At 33.0% G+C, this 22,100-nt stretch overlaps 1 protein-coding gene across 1 annotated transcript; it reads right to left on the minus strand.

Annotated features, from left to right (window-relative positions):
- Nucleotides 1-3,365: 3,365 nt before the first annotated feature.
- On the minus strand, nt 3,366-14,264 carry LOC117315430 (CBP80/20-dependent translation initiation factor-like). The gene is made up of 5 exons (XM_033869617.1): nt 14,145-14,264; nt 10,266-10,542; nt 7,893-8,089; nt 7,186-7,277; nt 3,366-6,636 (listed from the first exon to the last, which is right to left on the minus strand). The coding sequence occupies exons 1-5, from the start codon at nt 14,229-14,231 to the stop codon at nt 6,501-6,503; spliced, it is 789 nt and encodes a 262-aa protein (XP_033725508.1). The 5' UTR covers nt 14,232-14,264; the 3' UTR covers nt 3,366-6,500.
- Nucleotides 14,265-22,100: the final 7,836 nt, after the last annotated feature.

Raw genomic sequence — 22,100 nt, forward strand, 5'->3', positions numbered from 1 at the left:
CAGGTAGAGGATGACTTCCATTTTGTTTTATATGTCTATTCTACAGAGATAACCGAAAGAAGATCATCAAAATGCATTAATGGAACCGCCCATCTTTATATAAATTTGTCCAGCTGTTGTCACGCGGTATGCCACAGGAAAGAGCTTTGTATTTTAGGGAAGTACTTGAAATTGTTTTAAGCACGTTCTAGATCTCAGCTTTAGTTTATTTTGTTTTCACTCATATCAGATTCTAGGTTCACCGATATTATAGCCGTCTATCCCCTGACTACACTATTGTATACTCCAGTCACTCATTCAATATTGCCGCTCAGAAATGTCACAACATCTGTAACGTTACTGAAGTAGTTATTTTCAATATGATATATCTTTAAAGATCTACTGTATATTTTAGATACTTATATTAATGCTGCACATCTTCGGTTAATTCGTATACATTTTTTAGTATTGTTAATTGTATGATGTAATCTTTAGTATGCTAATGAGCCTAAGTCTAAAGTTGAATAAACATTGAACATTTTAACCAATATTGAGGCTGAGCTAACCTCTATCTGCTGGTAGTTGATCAATATTGACAAGTATTGTATCTTTGTATCTTTATTGCTTCAGCTCATGAATTTACATTTAACGTCAATTTTTTTTTGTTCCAGCGTTCACATATCTATCTAAATACCATTCTTAAGGTTAAAATATTGATTCATAATGACAAAAGTGTTTTTATCTTAATGGAAATAAATTGTATATAATTGCAAAAAAAACAACAACATTTATTTCCCTTAACCCTTTCACCCGTACTGACCATATTGGACTTCAAATGATGAATGAATGACAGAGTCCACTAAAGTTTGTTGAGGTTGAAAGGGTTAAGGTAAAACAAAACTTATTACATGAAGTACATAACGGCACAACATTTTTTGGACCTTAAGGGAAACAAGGCATCGCAAACGATACAAATCCGCTCGCGTGCTAACACATGAACTCTGACGCAAAATGGGGGGTGGGGTTATTGCAGGACATTGAAATAACATCAGTTGTCATTTGCACTGAACTGCAATAGCATGACCTTACCCTTGACCTTGGCACCCTGAAACACGAACTCGTTCGAGGTATTCCCATGCTGGACCAATATATGAAGTTTGGTCAGGATCCATTCAAAAATGAAGTCGCAAGAGCGCTGACAAAGATTTTCTATAAATAGTAACGCTGATCTTGACCTTGACCTTGGCACCCTGAAACACGAACTCGTACGAGGTATTCCCATGCTGGACCCATATATGAAGTTTGGTCAGGATCCGTTCAGAAATGAAGTTGTAAGAGTGCTGACAAAGATTTTCTATAAATAGTAATGGTGACCTTGACCTTGACCTTGGCACCCTGAAACACAAACTCGTTCGAGGTATTCCCATGCTGGACCCATATATGAAGTTTGGTCAGGATCCGTTCAAAAATGAAGTCGCAAGAGCGCTGACAAAGATTTTCTATAAATAGTAACGCTGACCTTGACTTTGACCTTGGCACCCTGAAACACAAACTCGTTCGAGGTATTCCCATGCTGGACCCATATATGAAGTTTGGTAAGGATCCGTTCAGAAATAAAGTTGCAAGAGTGCTGACAAAGAATTTCTATAAATAGTAACGGTAACCTTGACCTTGGCACCCTGAAACACAAACTCGTTCGAGGTATTCCCATGCTGGACCCATATATGAAGTTTGGTCAGGATCCGTTCAAAAATGAAGTTGCAAGAGTGCTGACAAAGATTTTCTATAAATAGTAACAGTGACCTTGACCTTGACCTTGGCACCCTGAAACACGAACTCGTTCGAGGTATTCCCATGCTGGACCAATATATGAAGTTTGGTCAGGATCCGTTCAGAAATGAAGTCGCAAGAGCGCTGACAAAGATTTTCTATAAATAGTAACAGTGACCTTGACCTTGACCTTGGCACCCTGAAACATGAACTCGTTCGAGGTATTCCCATGCTGGACCCATATATGAAGTTTGGTCAGAATCCGTTCAAAAATGAAGTCGCAAGAGCGCTGACAAAAAGTGAACATACGTACGTACTTATGTACGAACGGAACGCTATATCCCCTCCCCGACTTTCGTCGCGAGGGGATAATAAATGACTTTTTGCCATCATGTGACCTAATCACATTTCCATCTTAATGTAAAAAAGAAATATTTTACACTTCTAAGGTGAAATCATCTGATGTTAGGTAAAAAAAACAAAAATGGCAAAAAATATATTTGCCCTTATAAAGTAAAATCTTTTTTCAAAGTATCATATGGATTATTTGACACTTTTGCATGCCACAGTTGCTGTGGGTGTTACATATTTCAAGAACACAGACAATTCATGACACAGTAAAACCCTTGGACTTTGAAGGTGGTCTGTTACATGTAAGACTACCAAAGAACACAAAAACTTTTTATTTTTTTTTATTTTAGCAATTTTATTACATTTTTTTTCAGTCATGTTATTTTTCCATATTTGATGAAACCAAACATTAAAATATGTCAATAATATCAGAAAACATTGCACTATAAGCAACATGTGCATTTTATTGCAGATGAAACCTTTGTTCAAGTGATACTGTGTGTTTATACAGTTAAAAGGCAGTGAGCAATGCTTTGGAAATAAAATTTAATAAAGCACCATTTTTCATGATAACTATCTGTCTCTTCCAAAATACCATCCTACAAACATGTAATTTTTGTCTTTCCCATTAAAACAGCCTTGCCAAGACCTATTTCTATCAAAACAAGTAGAAGTTCTTCGTTGATGTAATATTAAAATTTATTTTACAGAGCATAAAATAAGGGAACTATTGACAACAATCTGATATCGCTTGATAAATGTTGGTTGTGTGTTAGAACTTTATAGACGTTTGAGTCTTGATATTCGTTTGCTAAAATGAAATACACATTAAATGCCAATATTCTGCTGGGGACATGCAGATGATCATATTTTACTTTCATCAAAAGTTTCATACTGGTAGAAATCAAAATGGGGTTTAAGAACTCGTGAATGGGATCAGGATTCAACATACTGTTATTAAATATAACTACACAACACCTAGAACCTCTGAATTATTACCTGTTACTTAACATAAACAAGTTTATATTAAAACTGTATCCAATAATGTAGGAAAATCATTAAAGGGGGAATCACTCTCAGAAAAATCACTGAAATGAAAAATTAATCATACAAGCACAAGCATTTGCACAATAACAAGCACTTAATGTACAACTACTTCAGCAGAGTTTGTGTTGAAGCTGTCCTTGTACAAAATTTGAAGAAAAAAAAATGAAAAGGACACCTTTTTATCAGGACTCCATTCAAATTATACAGAGGGAACTCCATTTACAAAATAAAGTTTTATTTGTGAAAAAGTGAGTGTAAGAATAACGATAGGATAAAGGGGCATAACTCTAAGAAGTTAATGCACAACTACTACAGACAATGATAATGTGTACCATAAGGTTCATACATAAAGGATCTGAGTAGAGTTTGACCTTCATAGGAGATTTTAAGAACAATTAAGTCTTAGAAGTTTTCGCTAGTCTTGGTGAACTAAATTAAAACTTTGAGACAAGTATCATAAAACCTCATACGAAAAATGAAAACAAATTTAAGATACTTTTTATAACACGACTCAAAAACATTCATTTTTAAAGTCCAAATGAGGAGGGCTTTATCAAACGGAGACAGCCATTTTGTTGTGCCATTCAAAATACATGACGTCACATCATTGTCCTGATCATGATGTCGCAATCAATTTCTGACTGGTACTACTAATTAAAAACGCTTCAGTGTATATATTACACTAATGAAATATGAAAAAATATTTCACGGGCGAATTCACCGCTGGATAACAGGACGCCTGTGATACATGTAAATATTAGTTGAGAGTAAGAATGGTTCCTTTAGGCAAACATCTATCTACAAACAGATGAACAGGCACCCTGGTTCCTGACTCTTTCAACTTCATTGCAGGGAATATAATACATGTTGTAATTATAATGAAGATATGCAGGGTACAAGCAAGTAGGACGGATGTTTTGATACAAATCTCAGAAGCATTGCAGTAATTAGGAAGTTTTTGGTAGATGTTTGTTTTATTCAAATGAAAGCAAAAAACAGAAACGGAGCTGTAACAACATTAAAGTTTCTTTCCAAAAATATTAATAAACCAAGCCAAAATAATTGTTTATCAATTCAGAGAGTTGATGATAATTAACAATTAATATGTTTAAAAATTAAATGTGTATAAAGCAATATCAAAATAGATGTATCCACTTCTCACATCCATATTCCAATCAAGATTTCTCATAATCAAATGACCAGACTGTCAAATGAACTCATATGACATACAAAGATCAGTTGTTTTCTGAGAACGATTTTGTGTGTTTTGCTCTGGAAGTTATTTGGTCAAGATGAAACAAAACAAAAAAATGAAAAGAAAAAAACAAATAAATGAAATGTGGCTCATACCTTCCAATTGTCTATTCAAAATAGAGAAACAAATGCTTAAGTTTGAAAAAAATATACAATTGACTTGATAACTTCTAAAGAAATAGCAATAACAAACTTCAACAGTAAAAATCCAAGATGGCCACCTGTCAGTGATTTTGTTTTCCAACTTGCACTCAAAATTGAATGCGCACAACTAGGGACATTATATTGTCCATTGACTATTGGTTGACAACTCGTGCCAAGTCCCTGTGCTACATACAACTTTATGACAAAACAGTGGTGTAAAAGTCAATATTTTGTCTCCTTTATATATCAACCATTTTGAATACAGAAGCAGGTTGGATGTGAAAATGGCGTATATTCACATGTCAGCGTAGCAAGGCTAGGGAATTAATAATGATGTAAAATTAAAACCAAATGGTCAAACTACTGGTACCTAGGTGAATGCATAACCATTTTGCACTGACCAGCCATCAAATAGTTCAAAATCTATAGAACATGGTTATAATGATACAGGGAACCAAAACAGTTCAACAGGCTTTTAACAAGGATATACACAGATTCAAATTCACAGATTCAATAATATGGATGTTCTAACAATCAGTTCATTTGTATATGTCAAAAATCCTGAAGAAAATCCAATATGTGATTGTCAAAATTAATCTTCGAGAATTGAGGCGGATGCCAAGTGGTATACCGAGGCCTCATGATATAGATATCAAAAAGTAACAAAGAGGGAACTCAGGATTGCAAAAAATTTTTGGCATAAACCTCCTTGGAAATCCAAGGGTGACATCCTTGTTGTGCTGTTGTGCAGTGATAATACCTGAACAAAGCTGCTAGAATTTCAAGAACGAGATTTTATAATTATATTCAACTTAACTTAGGAGTTGATACTTTCCTTTTTAACTATATATAATCTGGGTAACACAGAACCATACAGAACTGTTTACATGGACGTTGGATCTCCCACCTTCCGTATATTTTAATCAGTATCATTGTATGCTGTGGCTGTGCTTATCACTAATGTCAATACTATTTTTAGTTTATCGTGGTATAGTCGGAACAAAGTTGTTTATTTCCCGATGATTCTGATCTTATTGATCTTATTTTACAGCAGGCTTTAATTAACAACTCTGCCTGTATAGCATCTGCAGTTCCGTTAGGATTTTAAAATAGGTTTGTCTGCATAACAAAATGGTCAATGTTGTTAACAAAGGGAGGTAATCATTACATGGGGATAGATCAATGAACTAACATATGCATGATGTTAATAGAAAATCATCCAAGGTCAAGGTCAAAGGTCACATGTAGTAAGGTACGGAAAACCATTAAGTAAAAGTCATGACCATTTTAATTAGGTCAAAAATATATTGGTTTCCTATTACATGTCTTTGAAAATAAATTATTTTTTCTGTAATATTTTCTAACTTGGCTGTTCTTTTCAAAGGTAAAATAAGAAAATAAACTAAGGTAAGACTTCATTGTTTGACAATGTGCCAATTGTATGTGAAAAATCATTAAATAAACAAAGCTGGAGATCAACATAAATTATTTGGGAAAAAAGTCATTTACTTCAAATAAAAATCTGTTGTTAACACGCTCTATTATGACTGTTCAGTAAAAACAATGTGAGAAAATCACAGTTTTCATAGCGTTGAGGAATGTTACTAGTGCTATGCTAGAAACAAGTAATAATCTGTTGTTTATCTTAAACTGACACACAAACAGTTCAACCTTTCTATCCTTGTCATGTCCTGACCTCCCCTCAGTCAGAGAATGTGATACTCTAGACATGGTTACTGCTTTCAATTTGGATCAATCCAAATATATCTTGTAGGAAGCCAAGGTATTTTTGATAACAGCGAATGAAATTACTGTCTATTTTGCCGCACACCAATCAGGAGATCTAAGATTATCATGGTAACCATTAAGTGTGTTACTGTCCATTTCACTTTCAGGATCAATTCAGCCTGCCTCAGAGGGTCTCAGAGTAACCAATAGCGACAATGTCCACTCTCTCATATGACCATTCCCGCTAAAACATCAGCCATTGCGTCACAATAAAAACGTGTGATATCATTCGGCATCGTCTTCCAGGAGCGAGCATAACATTCGACAAGTTCAAGAAGTGTACATCTGCCTCTAGCTGTTAATCTGAAAAAATAACAAAACAAATCTGAATTTAACCAAACATCTTGAGTTTTTCCTCCAATTAATTTAGAAATTGCAATGTTACCATGGAAATAGAGTTTTAATCATCTGTGACGTAAAATTACACTGAAGAGAATACCCTTTAATTCAAATACCTTAACATGTATACATTTAATTCTGTTTGAGGTAAACCACACCTTAGAAAATGTCCAACAAAATCTTATTCTAAACAGTGAAAATTCACACAATTTACGGTAACAGTATGAGGACAATATATCATAATTGTTTTTAGTTAGGTAAAATCTAATTAATATAAATTCATAATTAAGATGGATACATATGAAACATTGAACACTAATTTTCTTATTTGAAAACATAAACCTGTAGGTGTTGTGTGTAATGTAGGTAAATAGTCTAGCTAACGATTTCTAGTTGTTTTTGGTGCTGTTAAATGTAATTACTTTATCAAAGAATGGATGACATCCACTTCTAAGTCCTCAGCTGATCCTGAGGTGTTTTAACTTTGTTTACAGACAGGGAAGCCAGACTTACCCGTCCTGTATAATTCTCATTCTGATCTTTTCCATCAGATTGTTCATTCGAGGCGGATTACTAGTGTCCAGCTCCTTCCCGATCACTTGTAACTGAAACAAAAGATATTTAATATACAACAGGAGAGAGCGCTTTATACATGGAGATATCTCATACATGCTACATTTGAGTAATAAAGGGAGATTATTATCTTAAGGAAATTTGGCCTGCCCCCAAATAGGGGAGCAGGGCAAGAAAAAAAACCAGGGCCAGTTGATGTGGTCTGTGGGTAAATATTGGTGACTACATGCCCAATAGGCAAGTACAAAATTTCTCATAATTTTTGTCTCTTCCTTAGAGTAATTTAAGTTATTACAAATTCAGCTTAATGAGCCACTATGTTTCACCTTTCAGTAAGTATCTATGAATCAAACATGTCCGAAGGAACTGAATTTTTTTTGTCCTGGGGAGGTCTGTACATAACTTCTGTGCATTTTGTAAAAGATCATTTCTGATGAAATCTCCCCTCCCCCCTCCCCCCCCCCCCCCCCCCCCCCCCCCCAAAAAAAAAAAAACATATTGTGAAATTTAGTCATGGTAGGAAATCATATCTGAGGTGCCCTTACTTGCATAGAAAAAGCTTTCCATCATTAAATGATATTGATCTCTCAATTGTGGAAGAAAAATATTGCAATATTGCAATTTTGTCATCGTAGATGTGAACTTACTTGTAGAGAGAATGTTTCCAGTTCATCGTCCTTACACTGTTGATCATCAACTGTCATCTCTAGGCAGTCGTAAATCGGAACGACCAGCGGCTCCAAACACTGACCTTGTTTAAGTCGCATATTACTGAAGATCTGACACAAAAAGGTGAAGAATCCCAAATATTTCTTCAAACTGTTCTTTCTTGATACCTCTTTATCTGTCAAAAAATAAAATAAAATTGCTTTGAATAAATACTTAATGATTCAATATTATCATGTAAAGTCATGATGAGGAGAGGGAAAAATGACTAGAGAAAAGGACTCAATCACGTTTTCATTGGAGAAAATTAAGGTTAATACGATGAGGTTTGTCAATGTGTTGGTTAACATTTTCATTTTTGTCACTCACCGACATGTGTGACATCATTTTAAATTTTTTTCTTGTCCAAGTATCAGATCTCTTCTCCATGGTCAGGGCTCAAAGTGGTGCCTATTTTAGTGGCCATGGTGCCTTAATTTCACCATTGGCGACCAGTCATTGACCTATAAGGCGCTTGCATGGCCCCTAAATTGCTTTTGTGTTAATCTTTCAAAAGTTGCGGTCAATGCTAGAATGACATTCACAATCGAAAAAGTTACAGAGAGATGTTATACTGATCTCAAGAATTCAGATATATTGTTTCTTATTTTTAATTTAAGACAACTGGGCCAGGTGATTAACTTTTCCTATTTGCGCCTAGACTTTATGACTTTGTAGCTATATAGCCGAATAGCCCTGATGGTGTATATGTACTTGAAAAAAATGCCTATAAATTAATTACATCCTGTATAATGTACATATATATATACAATTAGTCGTCTTACAATCACAACGGACAGACCAGAGACCTATATTAATTAGTTAGTATATAGGTATATGGACAGACCAACTTCTGGTTGAAAATATCGCTCTGTTGACTATAATCTGATAGTAACTTTTTGATTGGACGTAATTATCGTATATGGATTCTCTCAATACACCCTTAAATTGAAATAATGCTAATATCATTTTATTTTTGAATTACTCTAGGTCATTACTTTTACCATCAAAATTTAAAACAATATTTGAAGAATAAAGAGAAGAAAGAAGATATTTTTACACACAAACGAAATAATAAAAAAAAAAAATCAACAGATTTCTATTTGTCTCTATGAATCAGGTCATATGTAATGCAAGGATGTACTTGAATTGTCCTGTAAAATAAAGTAGAAGATAGATAGGCCTGGAAAAAATGTCGCGCACAAAAATGCCCTTTTTTTAGGCAGCGCCCTGCCCTTTTCAAATCCTAGCTGGAAGACTGATATTTAATGCGAGGGGACACAACGTCCCAGTAGGTGGTAGATCCAGATGAACCCGCCGTAGATACAGACGTATACAAGTCTCACCAAAAACCCAGGTAATGTGTGTGAAGAACAGAGAGGCCAACACAGAGGTTCTTTTGATGGTCCGATTTTTAATAAATAACACTCTCTTAAGAACCACCCTGTTGGGTATGCAAACTTATGATTTAGTTATTGTAGGCGATGGTTTTATGGAATAGTATTCAGCATTTTTCCTTGCGATGTTGGGAACTTACAAACTGGTGAAATTGCAAATGTGTAAAATAAGACGGAAACAGTTACCAAAGGCTTACCAATCCATAAAACAATGAGAAAATTGTCACATATATTTTTAATTGTCGTCATGAATTATGTGGTCACTGAACACTACATAATTTCTGAACCTTGTAACTTGCGATTTTACCTGTCAACTGCAATATTCATCGACAAGATCTGAATGGAATAGACCTTTTTTTAAACATTTCAGTCATATATCATTGATGTAGATCGGGCTATCCTCTTCCATATCATAATTCAAGATGGCAGCCAACTGTTTCCCCTCTTGCATAGGGTTTTAACCCGAGATAAGCCCACCCCTCACTTTGCCTATTTTCAGTGCACAAGCTCCCTCGGCTTATTATTCTCGTTAAATATGGTAGGTTACATGGATTTCATGCATATAAAATACCAGATTTAAAAAGTTGGGGAATTTTAGGACCCAAACAGGAAGGAGAAAATGTTTCCATTGAACTGCTATAAACATGGGTGGGTTTAATATCAGACACGACCTTATTGCAGGCCTGGGAGTACAAAGAAATATTAGGATTCATGTTTTAATGGGATGTCATCTTTAAACCGAAATGAGAAGTCTGATAGTAGACTTGTAGGTATGCACTCCAACAATGTCAGAGGTTTAATGTCACAGTCGGCACAAATTCAGAAACATCAGTCTATTCAGATAATAAAACGCTGAACCAGCGGCCTCTTATGTTAAAAGATAACTTATTAGTATCTGTGTGGGCACATGTATTATACCTTTGAAATCTTTTTGTACAAGAGCCAACAAAGTTGTCCTGAACTTTGACCCCTGAACTTCGACATCCTGCATTCTGTCACAGATACAAGCTCCACATTTGGCAAATTCCATGTCCTTAATGCACTTTTCATAAAGCATCTCTGCAATTTGTTTCAGGTCGTCTGAACTCTTCACAGTTTTTTCTGTTTTCTGGTGAATTTGCATCAAGTCCTCTTCATCGATGTTAAGTGTAAGGTTGTTTATCAGAGTGTTAATCTCCTCGAGTCCACTTTCAGTCTAGAAAAAAAAAGAAATAACGGGGTTATATTATTGTAACAAGAGATCCCAGAGGGATCTTGGCGCCCACCATTGAATGATCTTTATAGGTTCCATGTCAGATTGATCTTTTCCCTACTTTTCCCTTCCTCTAAGTCTTACTTATCTGTGTAAATTCAGAAACAGCCCTCTAGTACTTTTCAAACAAGGGGAACCTATATACAGAATTTAAGATTTAGCTATAATGGCTGTCTGTCGGCCATGTTGTTTTCGTATTGGTCCCAATATGCAAAACTAGGCACTGAGAGGAACCTACATATGACATTTGAAAAAGATCCCTTCAGTACTTTCACAGAAATAGCGATAACAAACTTCAATTGTCAAAATCCGAAATGGCTGCCTGTCGGCCATGTTGTTTTCTGATTAGTCTCAAAATGCAATATGCATAACTAGGCACCGACGGGAACATGCATATGAAATTTTAGAAAGATCCCTGCATTACTTTCTGAGAAATAGCGATAACAAACTTCAATTGTCAAAATCCAAGATGGCTGCCTGTCAGCCATGTTGTTTTCTGATTGGTCTCAAAATGCAATATGCATAACTAGGCACTGAGGGGAACCTGCATATGAAATTTCAGAAAGATCCCTTCATTACTTTCTGAGAAATAGCGATAACAAATTTTAATTGTCAAAATTCAAGATGGCTGCCTGTCAGCAATGTTTTTTCCTATTGGTCTCAAAATGCAATATGCATAAGTAGGCATCAAGGGGAACCTACATATGAAATTTGAGAAAGATCCCTTCAGTTCTTTCACAGAAAAAGCGATAACAAATTTCAATTGTCAAAATCCAAGATGGCTGCCTGTTGGCCATGTTGTTTTCCGATTGGTCTCAAAATGCAATATGCATAACTAGGCACTGAGGGGAACCTGCATATAAAATTTCAGAAAGATCCCTTCATTACTTTCACAGAAATAGCGATAACAAACTTTAATTGTCAGAATCCAAGATGGCTGCCTGTCAGCCATGTTGTTTTCTAATTAGTCTCAAAATGCAATATGCATAACCAGGCACAAAGAGGAACCTGCATATGAAATTTGAGAAAGATCCCTTCAGTACTTTCACAGAAATAGCGATAACAAACTTCAATTGTCAAAATCCAAGATGGCTGCCTGTCGGCCATTTTGTTTTCCGATTGGTCCCAAAATGAAATATGCATAACTAGGCACCAAGGGGAACCTACATATGAAATTTGAGAAAGATCCCTTCAGTACTTCCTCAGAAATAGCGATAACAAACTTCAATTGTCAAAATCCAAGATGGCTGCCTGTCGGCCATGTTGTTTTCTGATCGGTCCCAAAATGCAATATGCATAACTAGGCACCAAGGGGAACCTACATATGAAATTTGAGAAAGATCCCTTCAATACTTTCTCAGAAATAGAGATAACAAACTTCAATTGTCAAAATCCAAGATGGCTGCCTGTCGGCCATGTTGTTTTCCGATCGGTCCCAAAATGCAATATGCACAACTAGGCACCAAGGGGAACCTACATATGAAATTTGAGAAAGATCCCATCAGCACTTTCTCAGAAATAGCGATAACAAGAATTGTTTACGGACGGACGGACGGACGGACGGACGGAGGGACGGACGGACGACGGACCACGGACGCAGGGCGATTTGAATAGCCCACCATCTGATGATGGTGGGCTAAAAACTGTATGACTGCATAATAGTGTAATTGTTTTAGAATATAAATATCAATCATATGACCTTGAGGTCAAAAGTTTTAGGTAATTTCATAAATTATAGACATTACAAACTTAACAAGAGGCCCAATGGGCCTGTATCGCTCACCTGGCTTTACAGCAAATTTGCAGTTGATTGAGGTCATTTCTACAGATACTATGCTGATAACCAATTTATTCAAAAATCAGAGTAAGCTAGGTTTATTCATGTCAATAAATTGTCTAATCCTTCATTCAAGCATACTATTGGCCTAATATCGGGTCTTGGTGACTCTTGGCTATCGCAAGATTTAAAAATATTTCACCCCTGTGACCTTGAATGTAGGTCAATGTCATTCATTTGAACAAACTTGGTAGCCCTACACCTGAGCAAGCTACAGACAGGCCCAACCTCAAGTACCTGAGCCTCTTGGTGTTTGAGAAGAAGTTGTTTGAAGATAATAGCCTATTTGACCCATGTGACCTTGAATGAAGGTCAATGCCATTTATTTGAACAAACTTGGTAGCCCTTCACCCCAGCATGCTACAGGCCCAATATAAAGTCCCTGGGCATCTTGGTTATTGAGCAGAAGTCGTTTAAATGAAAAAGTTGATGCCGGATGGACGGACGGCCGGATGCCACACCACGACATAAGCTCACTTGCCCTTCGGGCAGGTGAGCTAACAATATGAACACAAATTTTAACCATGGATAATGAAGTGCCCAAGTAATTCCGATAGCCTTTTGATGCATAGAAAGAGAAAAGGACGCCATTTCTTTTTCATAAAGCCAATTCAAGTTATACAGAGGGATCATTTATTTAATGAGCTTTGCGTCCAATATTACGGTTTACAGTTTTTCACCTGACAAGAAAAGACAGGAAATTCAGTAGAAGAAGTATAGTATGGAGTAAAAGGAGAAAATGGGATGAAAGAGGGGGGAACCGTCTGGTCTATCTAACTTGTGATGTTATTAATTTTGGAAGCGACTCGGAGTCACTCCCAGATCTATCTGAATGAGTCCTAACCTCTCGCTATTTAGTAGTACTTATGCCTACCCTGGTGAAGATGGAGGGAGAAGAGAGGCGAGGACCCTTCCCTGTCAATTTTGGTTAATCTAGATTTTTGACATCCTTCTAAATACCTAATAGATATTTACTAAAAAATACCGTATGCCCACTTGATCTGATAGGGACCCATTATACCCTAACCTAGTACAAACCCTGACCTATTGTCACTGATTTCCAATCTTGTCCCGAATCAAGGGAGTGGATTCATTTTGTTATCGAAATTCCAGTCGGTCCAATATAAAGTATTCCAAGTTTCCTCTGACCTTGGCACCAGACTTTGACATTCTGACATATTTATAAATAAAATTTACATATGTGCACGGATCCATATATGTACACATGGTGGTATCTGTCAGAACGCGGTTATATTATTTAAGCTGATCTGATGTAAGAGCCCTTGGCCTGAATCAAATTCCGTCTTCTGTAATCGGCAGTGGAACGGTGATAAAACCACGATCTTCCCTTCCAGAAAACCAAGCAAACACACAAAATGTCTACAGATGAGACATTTATGTGGAATTTATGACCAACATTGTTGAGGGTGAACAAACGGGGAATTCACACAAACTTTATGATCGATCTAAATTAAAGACATTTCCACAGTATAAATTCCTCAGTCAAATAGAAAGACAGATGCTTTCTATTTGTTATTGATCTGTAAACATCTGACGCCTCGTGCGTGAGCCGTGACATTTTTTAACAGATGCTCATAGGGCCTTCACCACAAAGTTTTTGACGAGAGAATTGCATGCGTGTCCATTGCAACATAAACAATCAAGTTTGATGGCGGATATTAGGACAATATGTCATTATGTTTATTACCGTTGATTCTTTCTGCTGCCCAGGAATTACTGGAGTTTGTTGAAGCAATCCTCTTCCCCTACCTCTGCCTCGACCGGTGGCCGCCATTTTCTTTTTCGGAAGGACCACCACGGAGCTACTCGGAACTCCTCGTTCATTTTCCTGCCGATTTCATTAATGGAATGTTAGGGGTAAATCGGCATGTTAACCCGAGCTCGCATCTGTATGAATGTTTTACCACAGACTTAGATATACATATACAGGCCTATCTAAGTCTGTAAGAAATGAAACATATCAAATGGAGAAAAAATAATGATTTAAATGCAGTTTAAATCAAAATATACATGTACCACACAAAATATAATATTTGTTTCCTGATATATATTCTTAGATAAGAAACATTATAGAATCTACTATAAAAAAATATGCAGCCAAATAAACCATTGTGATTCTATCAATGATAAAAGATATCATCAGTTGATGAAACCAGAGCCAAAGGAGTGTACATTCGTATAAAGCCTCGTATAAAGGATAAAATAATCCCACAAATAGACAACAATGTCTACATCTGACCCCTAGGAAGCCTACTTTCACATGGTAATTCACAGCCAGAGTTGATCTTCACACCCAGAGTTAAAATCATATCGAGGATATCGAATTTCAACTCTGGGTGTTATGACCATATAGTCAAAAATTATCATAATAAATTTCTTATGAGAGACACGTCGAAGCTCAGTTGAAGAATTTCATATACGTGTATGAAGTATAATGTTTGTATATATTTTTACTTAGCGACCAACCGTGGATCCATTTCACCCTGATATTTTATTACATGTACCTTAATTTGACAAAGATGTTAATAATAGCACGCATTTTTTTCTATGAGATAACTAATTAATAACTTCTACAGTTGTATACAAACTATACAGGGTCTCTAATTATAGCTATTTTACGCACTGAATACTGGTATTCTATATATCAGTAAAAAGAAGACACTTCCATCTGTCCCGATACCAGACCAGGAATTCAGCTTTGAGGTAAATTCAAACTAGCTACAGATGAAAACTCTTGATTCTTGTTCAAAATGATCAAGGAGCATTAAGGAAAACTGTTTTTCAATGATTAGAATTTGTTACACCAATCTAATCCATCTAATGTAAAGAAAACATACAGTTGTGTATGCACCCCCAGCGATACACCTTTTGAAATTGTTCTCGCTCGATGAGTTATCGTACGTGAACGCACCACCTGGGATGCCGAATATGTACATGTTTATGCAGTGTTGAATATCCAGCTATATATATTATGCTTGTGTACTCTAGGTCTGCTTGTTTGTTGCTGGGTGTAACCCCCCCCCCCCCCCCCCCCATCAGCCAAGGTAATTAAAAGGAGGGCCTCTTGTAGTAGTTGGTGACTACCTCACTAAGCAACGCACGTATCCAACACATGAACGTTCATCTCGTAAAAGTGTCATTAAGATTTTTCAAGCTTCAATGTCACTTGTTTCATTGTACAAGAGCCGTATATATAAAGAAACAATACTTCAGACATTCAACAAGAACATTCCAGGCCAATGTTTCATCTGCGTTCATTCACTTACACTTTCATTGGAAATTATTATATAGTATATTTCTTACAGACACTCGTACTCATGCTGCATTGCCATCAATCCTGTTATGACCCTGACCGTTGGTGTCCCCCTGACACACGTCCTCGTATGACCCTGGTTGTTGATGTCTCATTGACTCCCGTCCTCATATTACCTTGACCGTTGGTGTCTCATTGACCCCATACACTCATGAACTGAAGAATGTTTAAAGTATATTAAGTTATTGTACAGTAAGCTGACTGGAACGAATATCTTAAAAGAGATTTCGTACGAACTACATTTTCGTGAATAAAATTCCATGTGAACTAAATATCATTTCGTTTAGACAGTTTATGATGTCCGTTCCAAGCCACCGTAACAGACACATAGTAAATTAAATATGACTTCAATAAAAGAAATAATATACTAGTACCAAATAATGAAGAAATAATATACTAGTACCAAATGATGAAGAAATAATATACTAGTACCAAATGATGAAGAAATAATATACTAGTACCAAAGAATGAAGAAATGATATACTAGTACCAAATGATGAAGAAATAATATACTAGTACCAAATGATGAAGAAATAATATACTGGTACCAAATGATGAAGAAATAATATACTAGTACGAAATGATGAAGAAATAATATATACTAGTACCAAATGATGAAGAAATAATATACTAGTACCAAATGATGAAGAAATAATATACTGGTACCAAATGATGAAGAAATAATATACTAGTACCAAATGATGAAGAAATAATATACTAGTACCAAATAATGAAGAAATAATATACTAGTACCAAATGATGAAGAAATAATATACTAGTACCAAATGATGAAGAAATAATATACTAGTACCAAATGATGAAGAAATAATATACTAGTACCAAATGATGAAGAAATAATATACTAGTACCAAATAATGAAGAAATAATATACTAGTACCAAATGATGAAGAAATAATATACTAGTACCAAATGATGAAGAAATAATATACTAGTACCAAATGATGAAGAAATAATATACTAGTACCAAATGATGAAGAGATAATATACTAGTACCAAATGATGAAGAAATAATATACTAGTACCAAATGATGAAGAAATAATATACTAGTACCAAATGATGAAGAAATAATATACTAGTACCAAATGATGAAGAAATAATATACTAGAATCTAGTACCAAATGATGAAGAAATAATATACTAGTACCAAATAATGAAGAGATAATATACTAGTACCAAATGATGAAGAAATAATATACTAGTACCAAATGATGAAGAAATAATATACTAGAATCTAGTACCAAATGATGAAGAAATAATATACTAGAATCTAGTACCAAATGATGAAGAAATAATATACTAGTACCAAATGATGAAGAAATAATATACTAGAATCTAGTACCAAATGATGAAGAAATAATATACTAGTACCAAATGATGAAGAAATAATATACTAGTACCAAATGATGAAGAAATAATATACTAGAATCTAGTACCAAATGATGAAGAAATAATATACTAGAATCTAGTACCAAATGATGAAGAAATAATATACTAGTACCAAATGATGAAGAAATAATATACTAGTACCAAATAATGAAGAAATAATATACTAGTACTAAATGATGAAGAGATAATATACTAGTACCAAATGATGAAGAAATAATATACTAGTACCAAATGATGAAGAAATAATATACTGGTACCAAATGATGAAGAAATAATATACTAGAATCTAGTACCAAATGATGAAGAAATAATATACTAGTACCAAATGATGAAGAAATAATATACTAGTACCAAAGAATGAAGAAATAATATACTAGTACCAAATGATGAAGAAATAATATACTAGAATCTAGTACCAAATGATGAAGAAATAATATACTAGAATCTAGTACCAAATGATGAAGAAATAATATACTAGAATCTAGTACCAAATGATGAAGAAATAATATACTAGTACCAAATAATGAAGAGATAATATACTAGTACCAAATGATGAAGAAATAATATACTAGTACCAAATGATGAAGAAATAATATACTGGTACCAAATGATGAAGAAATAATATACTAGAATCTAGTACCAAATGATGAAGAAATAATATACTAGTACCAAATGATGAAGAAATAATATACTAGTACCAAAGAATGAAGAAATAATATACTAGTACCAAATGATGAAGAAATAATATACTAGTACCAAATGATGAAGAAATAATATACTAGTACCAAATGATGAAGAAATAATATACTAGTACCAAATGATGAAGAAATAATATACTAGAATCTAGTACCAAATGATGAAGAAATAATATACTAGTACCAAATGATGAAGAAATAATATACTAGTACCAAATGATGAAGAAATAATATACTAGTACCAAATGATGAAGAAATAATATACTAGTACCAAATGATGAAGAAATAATATACTAGTACCAAATGATGAAGAAATAATATACTAGTACCAAATGATGAAGAAATAATATACTGGTACCAAATGATGAAGAAATAATATACTAGTACCAAATGATGAAGAAATAATATACTAGTACCAAATGATGAAGAAATAATATACTAGTACCAAATGATGAAGAAATAATATACTAGTACCAATGATGAAGAAATAATATACTAGTACCAAATGATGAAGAAATAATATACTAGTACCAAATGATGAAGAAATAATATACTAGTACCAAATGATGAAGAAATAATATACTAGTACCAAATGATGAAGAAATAATATACTAGTACCAAATGATGAAGAAATAATATACTAGTACCAAATATGAAGAAATAATATACTAGTACCAAATGATGAAGAAATAATATACTAGTACCAAATGATGAAGAAATAATATACTAGTACCAAATGATGAAGAAATAATATACTAGTACCAAATGATGAAGAAATAATATACTAGTACCAAATAATGAAGAAATAATATACTAGTACCAAATGATGAAGAAATAATATACTAGTACCAAATGATGAAGAAATAATATACTAGTACCAAATGATGAAGAAATAATATACTAGTACCAAATGATGAAGAAATAATATACTAGTACCAAATGATGAAGAAATAATATACTAGAATCTAGTACCAAATGATGAAGAAATAATATACTAGTACCAAATAATGAAGAAATAATATACTAGTACCAAATGATGAAGAAATAATATACTAGTACCAAATGATGAAGAAATAATATACTAGTACCAAATGATGAAGAAATAATATACTAGTACCAAATGATGAAGAAATAATATACTAGAATCTAGTACCAAATGATGAAGAAATAATATACTAGTACCAAATGATGAAGAAATAATATACTAGTACCAAATGATGAAGAAATAATATACTAGTACCAAATGATGAAGAAATAATATACTAGTACCAAATGATGAAGAAATAATATACTAGTACCAAATGATGAAGAAATAATATACTAGTACCAAATGATGAAGAAATAATATACTAGTACCAAATGATGAAGAAATAATATACTAGTACCAAAGAATGAAGAAATAATATACTAGTACCAAATGATGAAGAAATTATATACTAGTACCAAATGATGAAGAAATAATATACTAGTACCAAATGATGAAGAAATTATATACTAGTACCAAATGATGAAGAAATAATATACTAGTACCAAATGATGAAGAAATAATATACTAGTACCAAATGATGAAGAAATTATATACTAGTACCAAATGATGAAGAAATAATATACTAGTACCAAATAATGAAGAAATAATATACTAGTACCAAATGATGAAGAAATAATATACTAGTACCAAAGAACGAAGAAATAATATACTAGTACCAAATGATGAAGAAATAATATACTAGTACCAAATGATGAAGAAATAATATACTAGTACCAAATGATGAAGAAATACTATACTAGTACCAAAGAATGAAGAAATAATATACTAGTACCAAATGATGAAGAAATAATATACTAGTACCAAATGATGAAGAAATAATATACTAGTACCAAAGAATGAAGAAATAATATACTAGTACCAAATGATGAAGAAATAATATACTAGTACCAAATGATGAAGAAATACTATACTAGTACCAAATGATGAAGAAATACTATACTAGTACCAAATGATGAAGAAATAATATACTAGTACCAAATGATGAAGAAATAATATACTAGTACCAAATGATGAAGAAATGATATACTAGTACCAAATGATGAAGAAATAATATACTAGTACCAAATGATGAAGAAATAATATACTAGTACCAAATGATGAAGAAATAATATACTAGTACCAAATGATGAAGAAATAATATACTGGTACCAAAGAATGAAGAAATAATATACTGGTACCAAATGATGAAGAAATAATATACTAGTACCAAATGATGAAGAAATAATATACTAGTACCAAATGATGAAGAAATAATATACTAGTACCAAAGAACGAAGAAATAATATACTAGAATCTAGTACCAAATAATGAAGAAATAATATACTAGTACCAAATGATGAAGAAATAATATACTAGTACCAAATGATAAAGAAATAATATACTAGTACCAAATGATGAAGAAATAATATACTAGTACCAAATGATGAAGAAATAATATACTAGTACCAAAGAATGAAGAAATAATATACTAGTACCAAATGATGAAGAAATAATATACTAGTACCAAAGAACGAAGAAATAATATACTAGTACCAAATGATGAAGAAATAATATACTAGTACCAAAGAATGAAGAAATGATATACTAGTACCAAATGATGAAGAAATAATATACTAGTACCAAATGATGAAGAAATAATATACTAGTACCAAATGATGAAGAAATAATATACTAGTACCAAATGATGAAGAAATAATATACTAGTACCAAATGATGAAGAAATAATATACTAGTACCAAATGATGAAGAAATAATATACTAGTACCAAATGATGAAGAAATAATATACTAGTACCAAATGATGAAGAAATAATATACTAGTACCAAATGATGAAGAAATAATATACTAGTACCAAATGATGAAGAAATAATATACTAGTACCAAATGATGAAGAAATAATATACTAGTACCAAATGATGAAGAAATAATATACTAGTACCAAATAATGAAGAAATAATATACTAGTACCAAATGATGAAGAAATAATATACTAGTACCAAATGATGAAGAAATAATATACTAGTACCAAATGATGAAGAAATAATATACTAGTACCAAATGATGAAGAAATAATATACTAGTACCAAATGATGAAGAAATAATATACTAGTACCAAATGATGAAGAAATAATATACTAGTACCAAATGATGAAGAAATAATATACTAGTACCAAAGATGAAGAAATAATATACTAGTACCAAATGATGAAGAAATTATATACTAGTACCAAATGATGAAGAAATAATATACTAGTACCAAATGATGAAGAAATAATATACTAGTACCAAATGATGAAGAAATAATATACTAGTACCAAATGATGAAGAAATAATATACTAGTACCAAATGATGAAGAAATTATATACTAGTACCAAATGATGAAGAAATAATATACTAGTACCAAATAATGAAGAAATAATATACTAGTACCAAATGATGAAGAAATAATATACTAGTACCAAATGATGAAGAAATAATATACTAGTACCAAATGATGAAGAAATAATATACTAGTACCAAATGATGAAGAAATAATATACTAGTACCAAATGATGAAGAAATACTATACTAGTACCAAAGAATGAAGAAATAATATACTAGTACCAAATGGTGAAGAAATAATATACTAGTACCAAATGATGAAGAAATAATATACTAGTACCAAAGAATGAAGAAATAATATACTAGTACCAAATGATGAAGAAATAATATACTAGTACCAAATGATGAAGAAATAATATACTAGTACCAAATGATGAAGAAATAATATACTAGTACCAAATGATGAAGAAATAATATACTAGTACCAAATGATGAAGAAATACTATACTAGTACCAAATGATGAAGAAATACTATACTAGTACCAAATGATGAAGAAATACTATACTAGTACCAAATGATGAAGAAATAATATACTAGTACCAAATGATGAAGAAATAATATACTAGTACCAAATGATGAAGAAATAATATACTAGTACCAAATGATGAAGAAATAATATACTAGTACCAAATGATGAAGAAATAATATACTAGTACCAAATGATGAAGAAATAATATACTGGTACCAAATGAATGAAGAAATAATATACTGGTACCAAATGATGAAGAAATAATATACTAGTACCAAATGATGAAGAAATAATATACTAGTACCAAATGATGAAGAAATAATATA

The sequence above is a fragment of the Pecten maximus genome, chromosome 17 (genome assembly GCF_902652985.1).
Source record: "Pecten maximus chromosome 17, xPecMax1.1, whole genome shotgun sequence".
Lineage (NCBI taxonomy): Eukaryota > Metazoa > Mollusca > Bivalvia > Pectinida > Pectinidae > Pecten > Pecten maximus.

Bases quoted from the DNA above. Each gene is read 5' to 3' on its own strand.
- LOC117315430 (XM_033869617.1), bottom strand. From the start codon at position 14,231: ATGGCGGCCACCGGTCGAGGCAGAGGTAGGGGAAGAGGATTGCTTCAA. The intron at 10,543-14,144 runs GTAATAAACATA...TTTTTTTTCTAG, and splicing joins GGCAGCAGAAAGAATCAACG to ACTGAAAGTGGACTCGAGGA. The intron at 6,637-7,185 runs GTAAGTCTGGCT...TTATTTTTTCAG, and splicing joins ATGAGAATTATACAGGACGG to ATTAACAGCTAGAGGCAGAT.